Genomic DNA, 14,987 nt, shown 5'->3' on the forward strand with positions numbered 1-14,987 from the left:
AAAGGATGCATATAAAAATAAGCAAATAGAACAAGCTAATCTTTCACTTATAATGTGTCAAGCACTGTCTATGCTAAGTCCTTTTATGTTGTATTTCATTCCATTACTATGAAGTAGAATTTTACTTTAGGATTCCCGTGTTACAGATAAGGACACTGATTTGTAGGGTTTAGGAATCTGCCCCAAATTTCCCAAAAGCTTCTTTGCTTGTCTCTGAGCAGAACACAAATACACTGTGGGAATCTCCCAGTTTGTCCCCAAGGGTCTGAGTCATTCCCACTTTTTGCCCTCCCCACTCCCAGCCTCATCTGTCCATAGGGAAAGAAACCAATGACTGATCCACGCCAGCACTTTTCCACTTGGTATTCCCACCGCCCCCCATTCTCAGCTTAGTACTGCTATGCCCTGAGCCTCCAGAGTCTCAGAATCTCCACTCTGCTCTAACAGGTAGCCTCCTAGAGACAAAATAATAAGCACTGAGATTCAAGGAGAAGCTTTCGATGGAGTTTTAGGAGTGAAAAAGTTAAGAATACAGGTAGACTTAGTCAATATGAACCTTCCCTTTAAGAAACCCTAAACTGGTGGCTCACACCTGTAATCCTAGCTACTCAGGAGGCTGAGATCTGAGAATTATGGTTTGAAGCCAGCCGGGCAGACAAATCCCTGAGACTCTTATTTTGAACCAGCAAAATAGCAGAACTGGAGGGGTGACTCAAGAGGTAGGGTGCCAGAAGCCAAGAGAGGGCGTGTGAGACCCCTAATTTTAAGCCCCAGTACCAGCACACAAAACAAGAAAGAAGAAAAAAGAAAGGAAGAAAGAAAAAGAGGAAGAATGACAGGAAGTCCCAGACTAACCCCATATAATAATACATGCCTATAATGGCAGTACACAGGAGGTAGAAGCCAGAAGATCATGAGTTCAAGATCAACCTGGACTATTCAGTGAGATCCAGGCCAGACTGTCCACAGATCAAGACTCAGCCCACCCCCATAAAAACAGAAAGAAAAAGAAATCTCAAACTAGGCAGGAGGCAAACTGTATAGCCAGGGTTATGGCTAAAAGGGTAGAGGTCAGAGAATTTCTCACCTCTGGTCTCCTCCCAGTTCTCCAAGGCATTGAGGGCCAGGCAGGAAGCATCCGTTTCCTCAAAGCGGCTTCCCTACTGGGACAGAGTCTCAGTCACAAACAACTACCACCACCCCACCCCACCCCTCCTTTCCTTGCTGCTGTGAGCTCAGAGTAGCTGGACAAAGTGCCTGGGACTGAGACAGAGGCCTGGGAGCAGCCATGAGCTCTGGAGGTGTGGGCCTTCTCAGGACCTGGGGGCCTCTACCTCTCTGGCTTCTTTTCCTGATAGGTAAGTGAGGCTCCTTTGCTTCCTTTCTGAAGTGGGAGTATCAGAGATTGTGTTATTGATGTTGTTGATTGATAGTGATGATGATGATAATGATGATGATGATGATGGTGTGTGGTGTGTGTGTGTGTGTGTGTGTATGTGTGTGTGTGTGACAGAGAGACAGAAAGAGCTACAGAAGCCCTGGCCTTCATGCTGTACATACTGGCTTCTCCCTTCCCAGCTATCTTGTTATTTGGGAATCAGCCTTCAGTAGTACAGAACAGACCAACAGACAAACTCCCACACCAGTGACAGAGGAGGCACGGGGCAGTGACTAAGGGGTCCTGTGGTGTTCAGACCAGGCTCTGTTTCCTTTTCCCTCCCAGGAGGCCTGGCTGAGGATTTCCCACCCCAGATCCTAGTTCATCCCCAGGACAAGCTGTTCCAGGGTCCTGGCCCCATCAGGTTGAACTGCCAAGCATCGGGACAGCCACCTCCCACCATCCGCTGGTTGCTGAATGGACACCCCCTGAGCATGCTGCCCCCCGAGCGCCACCACCTCCTACCGGATGGAACTCTTATGATACTAAGGCCTCCTGTCCAGGGACAGGCCCACGATGACCAGGCCCTGTCGGCAGTTCTGGGTGTCTACACATGTGAGGCCAGCAACCAGCTGGGCACAGCAGTCAGCCGAGGCGCCCGGCTGTCTGTGGCTGGTAAGGCCTAGGAGGGAAGGCTCAGGCTAGAGCAAATGGAGGTTGAGACACCTGTTATTAGGGGAGGCCTGGATTGGGAACTGGGGAGAGAGAGAAAGGTGGGACCAGAACTACCTTGGGAGGCCTGGGAAGTGGGCAAAGTAGAAAGTGGGGGGGAATGTGCCAGGAAATGCCAAAGCAGAACTCTGGGTCCCCCTCCCTACCTACTTGCCATCCTCCCCACAGTCCTCTTGAAGAATTTCCAGATCCAGCCTCAAGATACAGTGGTGACCGTGGGTGAGCCGGTGATTCTGCAGTGTAAGCCACCTCGGGGCTTCCCAGAACCCACAGTCTCATGGTGGAAAGACGGAAAACCTCTGATCCTTCAGCCAGGAAGGCACAATGTGAGTGAAGCCCCCATTCTCCACACTTCATCCTGTCCTTGGCAAGGAGGCCTCAGTGCCTCTCTAGCCTGTGAGCCCTTCCTGCTGTGTTAGACTTCACCGTGCACCTCACCCTGACAGGTGTCCAAGGGCGGCCTGCTGGTGACAAGAGCAAAGAAGAGCGATGCGGGGAGCTATATGTGTGTGGCCTCCAACAATGCAGGCCAACAGGAGAGCCAGTCAGCCAGGTTATCTGTCCAGGGTAAGGATGGAGGAGGGAGGCTCAATTAAAGCCCAAATTAGGTGGGAAACTCCAATGAGGATAGCATGGTCTAGAGAGGGCACATATGGGGCTCAGCCTGAGACCAGGATCCAATTGGTAAAGCTCCCTGAGTGAAGTAACTCGCCCGTGCTGCAATAGGAACAGGCTGAGCGTGTGTGTACACTGAGCCTGTGGGTTCCTCCATCCTTTCACTCTGGGACTCTGGGTCTCATTCCTGTCCTCTGCTCCCCTAGAGTCCAAAGACCACAGGGAGCCTCTGGAACTCCTGGCTGTGCGCATCCAGCTGGAAAACGTGACCCTGCTGAACCCAGATCCTATGACAAGCCCCAAACCTAGGCCAACAGTGTGGCTTAGCTGGAAGGTGAGACTCAGGACCTAAGGGTGAGAGCCAGTACAGAGCTCCCAAACCGACTGGCATGAGCTTCCCGATCCATCGCCCTTCCTCTGACTCTTTCCCAGGTGAGTGGCCCTGCGGCCCCTGCTCAGTCCTACACGGCCTTGTTCAGAGCCCAGACAGCCCCAGAGGGCCAGGGAGCTCCGTGGGCAGAGGCCCTGCTGGATGGCCGGCAGAGCGCAGAGCTTGGGGGCCTCCTTTGGGGCAAAGACTACGAGTTCAAAGTGAGACCATCCACCGGTAGAGCTCAAGGTCCTGACAGCAACGTGCTGCTCCTGAGGCTACCAGAACAAGGTCAGAGATGGATCCTCCCTAGACCCAACCGTATATCCCAGAGTCCATCTTCGTTTCTTCTTGGTACCAGTACTAGGTCTTGAACTCAGGGCCTCGCACTCTTGGTTAGCATTTTTGCTCCAAGCTGACACTCTATCACCTGAACCACACATCCATTTTGCTGAATCATCTGCCCAGGCTAGATTTGAACTGAGATCTTCTGATTTCAGCCTCCTAAGTAGCTAGCATTACAAATGTGAGCCACCAGCAACGGGGCTCAGACTCCATCTTGACGAGGGAACCCTAGACTGTCTTACTCCAGTTTGGGGAGATGGAAATTCTTATTCATGGATTCTCTTCTACCCTGGCCCGGCAAGCAGAGCTAGAAGAAGCTTCTATTATCCTCCGTGGAACTCTAACTCAATAGGATTCCAGTTTTCTACCTTAGGAAAGTATCTCTCCTCACAATCTCTTTTCCCTTCCCTCCAGTGCCCAGTGCCCCACCCCAAGAGGTGACCCTAAAGCCTGGCAACAACAGTGTCCTTGTGAGCTGGGCCCCACCACCTGCTGAGAACCACAACGGCATCATCCGGGGCTACCAGGTACTATAAAGGCTGTTTGCGGACACGGCTTTCCCAGTGGGCAGCACACCTGCTGTCACACATACCCCTGCTCTGCCCACCCAGAAAGGAACCTTACTTCTTGTTGAGCCAGGACCTAGCATCAACCAGACTCTGCCAAGCAACTTACAAACTCTACCATCTCATAGTCTGCCCTGAGTTTTTCTTTAACCTTTACCCCTGAAAAGCCAAATGAGCATCACAGACAGAAGGAACAGAACCAGCCAAGTTAGTGTCACCCGGGAAACTTGTTGGGAATGAAGATGCTCAGGTCTTTCCCCTAGGCTCCCTGAATGAGAAACTAAAGGATGAGCTTGGCCACCTGTACCTTGTGCAGTCTCCAGAAGAGGGTTGAGAGCCGCTGCATTTAGGTATATTTTAGCAGATTACTAGAGAGACGTCAATCTGGAGAAAAGTCTCTAGTAGAAGAAGGATCAGGGGAGAGGTGAATGTCAGGGCAGGATGCTTCCATGGCAAGTCTGATCTGTGGATGAAGGGTTAATGCAGTTGGAATGGTGTCTAGAGGCAGCTGATCATCTTTGTTCCTGTCCAGGTCTGGAGCCTGGGCAATACCTCCTTACATCCAGCCAACTGGACCCTAGTAGGACAGCAACAGACCCAGTTGGAGATTGCCACCCGAATGTCAGGCTCCTACTGTGTGCAAGTGGCTGCAGTCACGGGGGCTGGAGCTGGGGAGCCCAGTAGCCCTGTCTGTCTCCTTGTAGGTGAGAAACGTATCTACATAGTCATCCATACCCTTCAACCCCCATACCACCCACCTCTCTCCTAGTCTCACACTTCTAGCTCCTCCCTCTTCTCTGGCTAATGCTCACTACCCCACCTGCCTTGCCCCTGAGCTCCATATCCCATACAGAGCAGCCCATGGAGCAATCAGTCCGAGAACCCAGTGAGCAAGGTCCTTGGTCCCTGGAGTGGCTGAGAGCTACCTTGAAACGGCCAGAGGTCATTGCCAGCGGGGCTGTTCTGCTCTGGCTCTTGCTGCTGGGCACTGTGGTGTGTATCTACCGCCGGCGCAGAGCTGGCATGCACCTGGGCCCAGGTGAGTAAGGGGACCTCTCTGGTGTCCTGGGTTCTGCTAGAATATTACAAGGGGTTTAGATCTCTGGCCAGGAGATGGAGCCTCTGCATTCAGCCTTTCTCCCGCTTTTTCCAAGGTATGTACAGATATACCAGTGAAGACGCCATCCTAAAACACAGGTGAGAGGCAACAAGATCTGGGGACAGGGCAGTGGGGGTTGGGACGGGGAATTGGACATAAGTTCTAATCCACCCCCTCCTCCCCGGCAGTTTGCAATCCTAGTACCTGATTATGTCCTAGGCTTTTCAGTGATAGTGAATTTCCCTTTCACTCATGTTCTATCATACCACTTGATGGCGGAACAGAGAGAGTCATAAATTTAAGTGACTTTGCTAGAGGCTTCGAAAGCTAGTAGCTGGCTTTCCAAATCCCTGCCCGTGCCCTTGCTACCTCCTCTTACTAATAGACAGTGCCCGCTCCTGCTGGTTCACGCTGCAAGGTGAGTAGTAATCAACACTAGCAACTACTTTGACGTCTGCTTCCCCCCCCCCCCCCCCCATTGCCAGAGTTTACTGGGTGGGCTCTGTGAATTACACTCTTGCATGTGATCCACCCCACTTCCAGCAGAGGGCGTCTAGACCTAGGTTCTTGCTGTTGAAAACCAGGGCCAGCCTGTATGTACTTGTGTTCTAACTAACTGCTTGTCTGCCAGAGCAAGTCTATGGTTGTGAAATTCTAAGAAAGAAACTTGAAAAAAAAAATAAGATGTGCTGTGTTTTCCACTGGGCAGCCATTTCATTGCTCTTCTCGTCATCTTCTCAGCTCATCATCCGGTTCGATGTCCTAGAGCAGTTTTCACAGCCCAGGTCTGCATAATGTGACAAAAGTATGTTGAGCACCTAACTAGGTTAGTTGTAACTAGGCTCTGGGCTGCCAGTTTGCTTTTGGATTCTCAGCCCAAAGCAGGGTTCCAGGCTGGCTAGCTAGCATTGTGTTCTTGAGTTTTTCTGTGCTCAATGCCTCTGGTCTTCTGGTCATCTCCTGGCCTTGATCTGCTCCACTCCCCTGGGACCCTCTCCTTTGTCCTTGAGGGAAATTCCATTCTGATGATCTGATCTATTGTAATATTCTCCATCCATCAAGAATTTAGCTGTCTAGGCAGAGACAGGCATGGGAACAATCTGATGTGGGCAATGCAAAAACAGATAGGAAATACACGGAAGAGGTCAGGTGGAGAAACACCAGTGAAATATCCCACACTTACTCTTGACTATTGGAAGGGGAGGAGCAGCAGTGCAAATAGAAATAACTCGCTATGCCTAAAGACAAAGCTGTCTGGGTTGGGTGGAGGTATAAGCTATGTACTGGGTCTGAGCAAAAGATATGGTTACAAAGCTGGAAGCCAGTCTAGCCATGCCAGGAAGTTGGGCTCTATCTTGGCAATGAGGGAATGAATCATGGAAGGCTCCAGGCAAAGAAGTGCCTTGGTCAGTTCCCCGTTCTTAAAAGACATTCAGGAAGCTAGAAGCCAACACCCGCGTAGCAAGCTTGTGCTTCACCAGTTGATGTGTGATCTCACATCCTCAGTTAGATCTATAGCATCAGCGCTTTACAGAAGCTCTACTGTTGCCATTTTATAGATGAGGCAATGTGGGCTTTGAACATCTAATAGATTTACTAGACTGGGCTAAGCTGTGGTAGATAGGGTTTTTAAACCTAGGGTTTTAAACCAGGCTTGTTTGGCTCTGTTCATTGCATCTGTTCCTTTTTTTTTTTTTTTTTTCCACTGATACTGGGGCTTAAACTCAGAGCCAGAGCACTCTCCCTTAACTTAGAGCTCTAGTACTTAAACCACTTTCAGCTTTTTGGTAGTTAATTAGAGATAAGAGTCTCATGGACTTTCCTGTCCAGGCTAGCTTTGAACTGTGGGTTCTCTGATCTCAGCCTCCTGAGTAATGTATTACTAGCATGAGCTACCAGCCCCTAGCTCATCTGTTCTTTTTTTTTTTTTTGCCAATCCTGGGGCTTGGGATTCAGGGCCTGAGCGCTGTCCCTGGCTTCTCTTTGCTCAAGGCTAGCACTATACCACTTGAGCCACAGCATCACTTCTGGCCTTTTCTGTTTATGTGGTGCTGAGGAATCGAACCCAGGGCTTCATGCATGCAAGGCAAGCACTCTACTGCTAAGCCACATTCCCAGTCCTCATCTGTTCTTTTTGTCTCTGCATCCATAACTTTCCACTTTGAGCAACTTAGACGTCCCTCTAATCCCAAGGTAAAAGGGCTACTAAGTCAAGGCACCAACCACATCTGAGAACTTGAGGAATCTATGAAAGACTGAAAGCAGTAGCAAGGATAAATCCAGTCCTACCACTTCCTCAACTCTAACCACCTTTTGGCCAATTAAGTTCCCACTTGCATTTCTTCCCGCTTCCCCCCACCCCACCCCCACCCCTGCACTTCCTCCATTACCTCAGGATGGACCACAGTGACTCTCCTTGGCTGGCAGACACCTGGCGTTCTACCTCTGGCTCTCGAGACCTCAGCAGCAGCAGCAGCCTCAGCAGCCGGCTGGGAGTGGACCCCCGGGACCCCCTAGACTGCCGACGGTCCTGTGAGCAGGCCTCATGGGACTGGGGTCTCAGGGATGGGATGTAGGGTGGGATATGCTCACCATAACTCCTGTCATTTTCTTTTTTGCAGTGATCTCCTGGGACCCCCGCAGTCCCGGTGTGCCCTTGCTTCCAGACACCAGTACTTTCTATGGCTCCCTCATCGCAGAGTTGCCCTCCAGGCCCCCAGCCCGGCCAAGCCCCCAGGTTCCAGTTACCAGGCACCTTCCAGCCCAGTTGGCCCGATCCTCTAGCCCCTGGCCCAGCTCAGACAGCCTCTGTAGCCGTAGGGGAGTCTCTTCTCCACGCTTGTCTTTGGCCCCTGCAGAGGCCTGGAAGGCCAAGAAGAAGCAGGGTAAGGATAGAGGAGACTTGTAGTCTGGATCTGGTGATGGGGAGAACCAGGAGTAGGAAATGCAGTGGGAATGTGCCAGCTTTGAACTGGGTGTGAGCCATGGCTTCACAAGGCCTTTCCACACCCAGGAGCACTCAGTCAGGATTATGCTCACCTGGGCTTTTCTTTATGGTACAGAGATCTGTTTTTGCAGTCAGTCCAACCAGCAAACATTTACTAAATACCACTGTATGCCAGACATGCTGAGCTAGCAGGCACAGGCAGTCCTTGTCCCAATCTGATGGAAATATTGGCCAGCATACAAGGTAATGCTAGAGCCCAGGAGAAGGTGGCCAGTGCTGGCAGGACGCCTCAGGCTCATAGGGACTGGTCTTCACACATTGTACTCAGATCTGCACGAACTCCCAGCTCATGTCTCAGAGAGAAATGGGTAGAGCTAGCCCTCCCTACCTACAGTCATTCCTAGACACAACCATCTATGGGTTGAAATCTATTTGGCAAAAAAATGGCCTCTGTACTGAACATGTACAGACTTTCTTGCCAAGATTCCCCGAACACTACAATATAGTAACTATATAATGTTTATATTAGGTATTCTAAGTCATTGGGAGATGGTTTAAGATGCACACACAGGGAGATATGGGTAGGTAATATACCATTACTACACCATCTTATTTAAGGGACTTGAGTACTTGTGGGTTTTAGTATCCTTAGGGGATTATAGATATAGCCAAGTGGCAAAATTCATACTCAGTATGGATGAAGCCCTGGGTTCACTTCCCAGCACCAAAAAAGAATTGGGAGTCTCAAGTGGTAGAGTATTTGCCTAGCAAGTACAAGGCCTTGAGTTCAATCCCCAGTAATGACAGAAGATTTTTATTTTTTAATTATCAAAAACCACACAAAAAGAGCTGGGTGCTGGTGGCTCACACCTGTAATCCTACTCACTCAGGAGGCTGAACAGGAAACTCCATGAGACTTTTTGTTCCAATTAGCCACCAAAAAGCCAGAAGCAGAGTTGTGATTCAAGTGGTAAAGTGCCAATATTAAGCGAAAAAGCTCAGGGACAATGTCTAGGCCCTGAGTTCAAGCCCCGGTACTTGCACATGCATACATATACACATATATACAAATAACAACTTCGTTGAGGCAGAGTTAACATACAATGAACAGAACATATTTAATGTGTAAAGCTTCATCAATTTCTAACATAAACATATGCTTGTGAAACTATCACAACTAAGATGAGATAATTTCACTTTCCAAAATTCTTTTGGCATCACTGTGTGCTCATATTTTTTATTTTTATTTTTATTTTTTGGCCAGTCCTAGGCTGTGAACTCAGTGCCTGAGCACTGTCCCTGGCTTCTTTTTTGCTCAAGGCTAGCACTCTGCACTTGAGCCACAGCGCCACTTCTGGCCATTTTCTTTATATGTGGTACTGAGGAATTGAACCCAGGGCCTCATGTATATGAGGCAAGCACTCTTGCCACTAGGCCATATTCCCAGCCCTATGCGCTCATATTTTTAACATCAAATTGGCTGGATAAGTCAGAGAACCTGAAGGTCTTCCCTGTTCTGCAGCTAGAAACCTTTCCTAGCTGGATTTCTCATCACATCACACTAATTAGAAGGCTATTTCTTTATTCCTTTGTTTGTGGGTTTCCTGATCCTGAGTCCTAGGCAAATATCTTCTCTCTGGTACTTTCTTTCTCTCTGGTGAAACTTAGATCACTCTGGGTCTTTCCAAGAAGTATATTCACAGGTCATAACACATGCTGTGTTAGTGCTTTCTGTTTCTCTGGTGTCTCTGATCAGTTCACTCTGAGCTCTGTCTCCAGTGCCCATGTGGGCCAATGAGCAGTTGCTGTCTTACAGGTGACTTTTCTCACTTAGCATTTACATCCACATCTTTCAAGTCAGCCACACATTCACTTATTCAACAAACGCCATTGAATAGCTTTGAACAAGGCTTTGCTTTTCTGGGTGAGACCAATACATTTTCCTGTTCTGAAGTTCCTCTTCCTTTTGGCCAACTCCCTCTTACCTCATCTATTTTTGTCTTATTCATTCAGCTCAGCATGTCCAGCCTACTCTTCAAGTGAGAGACATTCAAGTTTCTCAGGGTGTGGCTATCTAGATCTAGATGAGATACTTGCAAAGTGAGAAATATAAATTACTCATGGATTCTATCTAAGAAAGAAGTAATTATCTTCACAGGGACAAAATTCCCAAGGATTATATCACTGTGAAGGAATCAAGATCAAGAACATTGGAATGTGTACAGGTTAGAAAAAAGTAGCTTTCAAGGTATTATTATGTGCCAGGAACTTGGCAACCTTTTTGTTGTGGATGATGGAGGTCCTGGGGCTTGAACTCAGGGCCCGGGCACTGTCCCTGAGCTTTCTCACCCAAGCTTAACATCCTTCCACAGTACCACTTTCGATTTTCTGGTGGTTAATTGGAGATAAGAGTCTCATGGACTTTCCTGTCCAGGTTGGCTTCAAACTGTGGTCCTCAGATCTCAGCCTCTTGAGTAGCTAGGACTACAGGCACTGATGCCCAACTTGGCAATCTCTTTTGGTTTTATCCTCAAGACCATGCTTTGAAACGACTGCTTATGAAGAGAAATGAGCTCAGAAAGGTTAATGAACTTACCTAAGGTCACAGAGATAAAGCTTTTTATTTTAAGCCCAGTTTTCCTTCTGCCCACTAGGGCTGGCTGGATGAAGGTGGTTGTGGATTGGGGTAGATTCTCTCCCAGTTCTCTGGTTTCAGGATCCAGTGAGCTGAAATGAATAACGGATGTAAACGTAGAGTCTTCAGTGGGGGTCTGAAAGACCACACCGTGGCTTGTCCACAAGTCACCACCCTTTTGTTTTGCAGAGCTGCACCAAGCCAATAGCTCCCCACTGCTCCGGGGCAGCCACCCCACGGACCTCTGGGGCTGGGAGGTGGGGAATAGAGCCACCAAGAACCTTCCTGAAAGCCCAGGTGAGAAGGGATTCTTGAGGGGAAGCAGGCCATGGAGCCCACCAGCCCAGGCTCCTTCTCCAGGCTTGTCCTTTGGTACCTGTGGAGGCTGAGGGTGGGATTGGGGGGGGGCAGGCAGGCTGGGTCTGGGCTGAGAGCCCTTCTCAGGCTCTGGCTTTTGCTTTTAGGAGCTGTGCCCCGAGCTCTAGTTGCCTGGCGGGCCCTGGGACCACAGCTCCTCCGCAACTCCAATGAGCTGGCGACTCGCCCTCTCCCTCCCATACCTGTTTCTGCTGGAAGAATCCTCTCTCAGAGTCCACAGACCCAGTAAGAGGGCATGGGGTCAGGAAGCGCGGCGCTGGTATATGTACGTGGGGAGAGAGAGTGTGTGCTGGGATTGGATGTGACCTGGGAGGGTGCACAAGGACCAAAAGAATAGCACTAAACTGCCTACCATTCCTCCCTTACCCCAACCAGGCACTTGGTGCAGCTCCAAGCTCCCTCCTCTGACCCACTGCCAGCAGACCCACTCCCTGTTGTTAGCCCCTGCAGGCCTGCCAGCCTGCAGGCGTCTTCCCTGTCTGGTCCCAGTCCAGCTTCCAGCCGCCTGTCCAGCTCCTCGCTGTCATCGCTGGGAGAGGATCAGGACAGTGTGCTGACCCCAGAGGAGGTGGCCCTGTGCCTGGAACTCAGCGAGGGCGAGGAGACCCCCAGGTGAGTAGTCTAATGGATAGCCACAGTTCTCTATGGGAGTATGCATGCCACCCTCCTCCGGCCTGTTTCTGTTGCTGTGCCCTAACCATTGTACTGTCTCCAAAATTGCCTCTTCCTAGGAACAGTGTCTCTCCCATGCCGAGGGCTCCATCACCTCCCACAACCTATGGATACATCAGTGTCCCAGCAGCCTCTGGGCTAGCAGACATGAGCAGAGCTGGAGGGGGTGTAGGGTCCGAGGTGGGGGGGCTGTTGTGCCCACCTCGGCCCTGCCCCACCCCCACCCCCAGCGAAGGCTCCCTGGCCAATGGTTGGGGCTCAGCCTCTGAAGACAATGTTCCGAGTGCCAGAGCCAGCCTTGTCAGCTCTTCTGATGGCTCCTTTCTCGCCGATGCCCACTTTGCCCGTGCCTTGGCAGTGGCTGTGGATAGCTTTGGGTTTGGTCTGGAGCCCAGGGAGGCAGACTGTGTCTTCACTGGTATGTGGAACCACCTCACCATACTTCTGACCTTTACCCTCTTAGTGTGGACACAGCTCCTATCACACACACACACACACACACACACACACACACACACTCTCTCTCTCTCTCTCTCTCTCTCTCTCTCTCTCTCTCTCTCTCTCTCTTTCTAACCAAGAGGCTTCCTAGTCATTATTACCATCCTCATGGTCATCAAAATAGCAAGTTTGTATTGAGTGATGAATGAGTCCCACCATATGAGAAGTGCTCAATATGTATAAGTTATGAACAACTCTGAGGAATATGCTATTTTTGTGTGTGAGTCATGAGGCTTGAACTCAAGGTTTGGATGCTCTCCCTGAACTCTTTTGCTCATGGCTAGTACTATACCACTTTGAGCCACAGCGCCACCTCCAGTTTTCTGGTGGTTAATTGGAGATAAGAGTCTCAAGGACTTTCCTGCCCGGGCTGGCATTGAACCACAATCCTCAGATCTCAGCCTCCCTGAATGCCTAGGGTTACAGGCTTGAGCCACCAGTGCCTGGCTCTGAGAAATATTCTTTACCCCTCCTTTTCAGATCAGGTAACTATAAAATCAGTTATTAACTTGCCTAGGATCACCCATAGAACAAGGATAAGTTGCTTAATTCTAACACAGGGAAGCAATCCGTTAGATAGCCCGTTCCTCTACCCCTTGCCTAGATATGGGTCCTAGGACAGATCATTCCACAGCCTCTCCATTTTCTCCCTAACCCAGTGATGTATATGACTTCTTGCTCCTTCTGTGCATCCTAACTTATCCTATCCGTGGAGGGAGATTGAAGAGCAGCTGGGGCCATTCTCTCCACATCAGGTCTCATTGGCCCTTTTTGGGTTCCCTTCCCCCATATAACCCACAGATCTCCCATATTTATCTTACTCTGACTCTTTGCCCACAAGGTAAACAATATGGCTTGTAGAAAATGGGACAAGAATTGTCCAGGAAAGAAAGACCTGTAATGGAGAGAGAAAAATGCCAAGGAACCAGGAGTGTTTGGAATAAAGGCCAGAGCTGGGCTGGGAGGAGGGAGATAAGTCCAGCTTTCCTCTGTATAGGAACCCATGGACAGCCAGGGGATATAGCCACTGGGACTGGTGGGCTGAGTTGGGGCTAGATTATATTCGGGTTGTGTGTGTACTCAAGTTGGTCCTAAGCTTTCTGCTAAAGATCAAAAACCCCTCTCACACCTCTCCCTTCCTTGACAGATGCCTCCTCACCTCCCTCCCCACGAGATGACCTCTTCCTGACCCAGAGCCTCTCCCTACCCCTATGGGAGTGGAGGCCAGACTGGTTGGAGGATGCTGAGATCAACCATACCCAACGACTGGGCAGGGGGCTGCCTCCTTGGCCCCCTGATTCTGCGGTCTCTTCTCAGCGAAGTCGGCTTAGTGGTGCAGTGCCCGAGGCTGGTAGTGAGTGCCTCTCTGCTTGACTAACATGACAATCTGAGGGGGTCCTAGGGAGCCGGCCTCAGAGAGGCTTGGGGTTTGGTAGGGAAGACGAGAACAAGGGAATAACTCTGCTGTCCTTCAACTTCTCCAGACTCCTCCTGAACTGTGTCCCTAAAGACTGCCAGAAAAGCCTGAGGACCACCTCTCCTGTCCTCCTACAAGGCCTGGCCCGTGCTTCTCTGCCATAGGGGTGTATCGTCCCCGAGCTTCAGGAAAACTCGGCTGCTGGGTTGTTCAAACAAATGAAAGCAAACCAAAACAAGAGCAAGGCAAACCCTGTGGGAGCAAGGGAGCATCTCCACTGGACTCCGGGACTCTCTCCAGCCCTTCTCACTGCCAGGACCTCTAACCCAAGGACCAATCCTGCTTCCTGCTCTCCCTATCTGTGTGGATCAAGGAAAATGAGAGGAGGTCAGAGGCCTCTTTATGGAGGACCATGGTAGCAATGGGACAGGGCCATGGAGGAAGGTGCTTTTCCCCAGATAGAGAACATACAAAAAATAAAGAAAGATGCCAGGCCCTACCTGTCTAGTGCCAAGGCCTAGAGTTCAATGTTGGGCCTGGGGAGGAGGCTGAAGGACGGGAGGTTTGACAATGTGGGACAAAAGCACTCCTCTCGATGTTTCTTTGAGCTTAAGGAATTTGATACTATAAAACTGTTAAGACTTGAGTTCTGTCAATCATTCTTTGGCGTACCATTTTGGGAAGGACACTTGGGAAGGGGGCAGGGTGCCTGCGTTAAGGATGGAGCAAGCGTTTCTTGACGTTCAGAAGCATCCACATTTCTGAAGAGAACTCACTAGATATGAGGCAGAATCAGGGAAATGGAGGAGTTTCTGGGTCTGCCGATCCTGGCTATTGAACCTGAAGAGACAGCTCCCTCTTTCTTCAGTCCCAGTCCCACATTCCAGACCAGTCCCAGATGGTGTCTTAAAAATAGATGCGGTAGCTGAATGGAACACCAGGAAGAAACACCTGTGATGGTGGGCTACTGAATAGTCTTCAGACACGACAACAGAGCAGAGAGATGGGGAGATGAATGAGAATGCAGGACGTTCAGGGTTTTTAAGCTACCGAAAGCCATTGTCACAGGCAAAAGCCCCAAGTTGGGGGAGCATGACTGGAGTCTCTGGGAGGGAAAGAGGGGCTCACAAGCAGGCCCTAGAAGTGGGCGCTAATCTCTCACACTCTGCACCTTCACCTGGAGACCCCTGTAAATTCAGAGGCTGCAAGGGTGTGAGCGGGTGCTGGGTGACTGAGCTGGACTCCACAGGCTGGCAGTCTGTGTTAGACTGTGGTGATCTTGGGAAGAAGAATCAGTGCTCCGGACACACATCCGTTTCCATTTGCTTTTCCTTT

General features: G+C 50.1%; 1 protein-coding gene across 2 annotated transcripts; it reads left to right on the forward strand.

The window, feature by feature from the left end:
• Positions 1-1,209: 1,209 nt before the first annotated feature.
• On the forward strand, positions 1,210-14,298 carry Robo4 (roundabout guidance receptor 4). 2 transcript variants are annotated; one of them, XM_048343722.1, is made up of 18 exons: positions 1,210-1,358; positions 1,724-2,053; positions 2,279-2,436; positions 2,557-2,677; positions 2,932-3,059; positions 3,158-3,386; positions 3,855-3,967; positions 4,539-4,710; positions 4,860-5,045; positions 5,161-5,203; positions 7,501-7,637; positions 7,727-7,990; positions 10,877-10,984; positions 11,152-11,290; positions 11,441-11,677; positions 11,797-12,155; positions 13,383-13,589; positions 13,720-14,298. In XM_048343722.1, the coding sequence occupies exons 1-18, from the start codon at positions 1,289-1,291 to the stop codon at positions 13,728-13,730; spliced, it is 3,012 nt and encodes a 1,003-aa protein (XP_048199679.1). In that variant the 5' UTR covers positions 1,210-1,288; the 3' UTR covers positions 13,731-14,298. The 2 variants fall into 2 exon arrangements, with proteins under 2 accessions (XP_048199679.1, XP_048199680.1); XM_048343723.1 differs by having other exon boundaries at positions 11,507-11,677.
• The last annotated feature ends 689 nt before the right edge of the window (positions 14,299-14,987 follow it).

Source organism: Perognathus longimembris, chromosome 3 (assembly GCF_023159225.1).
Source record: "Perognathus longimembris pacificus isolate PPM17 chromosome 3, ASM2315922v1, whole genome shotgun sequence".
NCBI classification, from domain to species: Eukaryota; Metazoa; Chordata; class Mammalia; order Rodentia; family Heteromyidae; genus Perognathus; species Perognathus longimembris.

Coding starts and splice junctions, on each gene's coding strand:
- Robo4 (XM_048343722.1), top strand. CDS start 1,289: ATGAGCTCTGGAGGTGTGGGCCTTCTCAGGACCTGGGGGCCTCTACCT. Junction 2,678..2,931: donor AGCCAGGTTATCTGTCCAGG/GTAAGGATGGAG, acceptor CTGCTCCCCTAG/AGTCCAAAGACCACAGGGAG. Junction 5,204..7,500: donor GACGCCATCCTAAAACACAG/GTGAGAGGCAAC, acceptor CCATTACCTCAG/GATGGACCACAGTGACTCTC.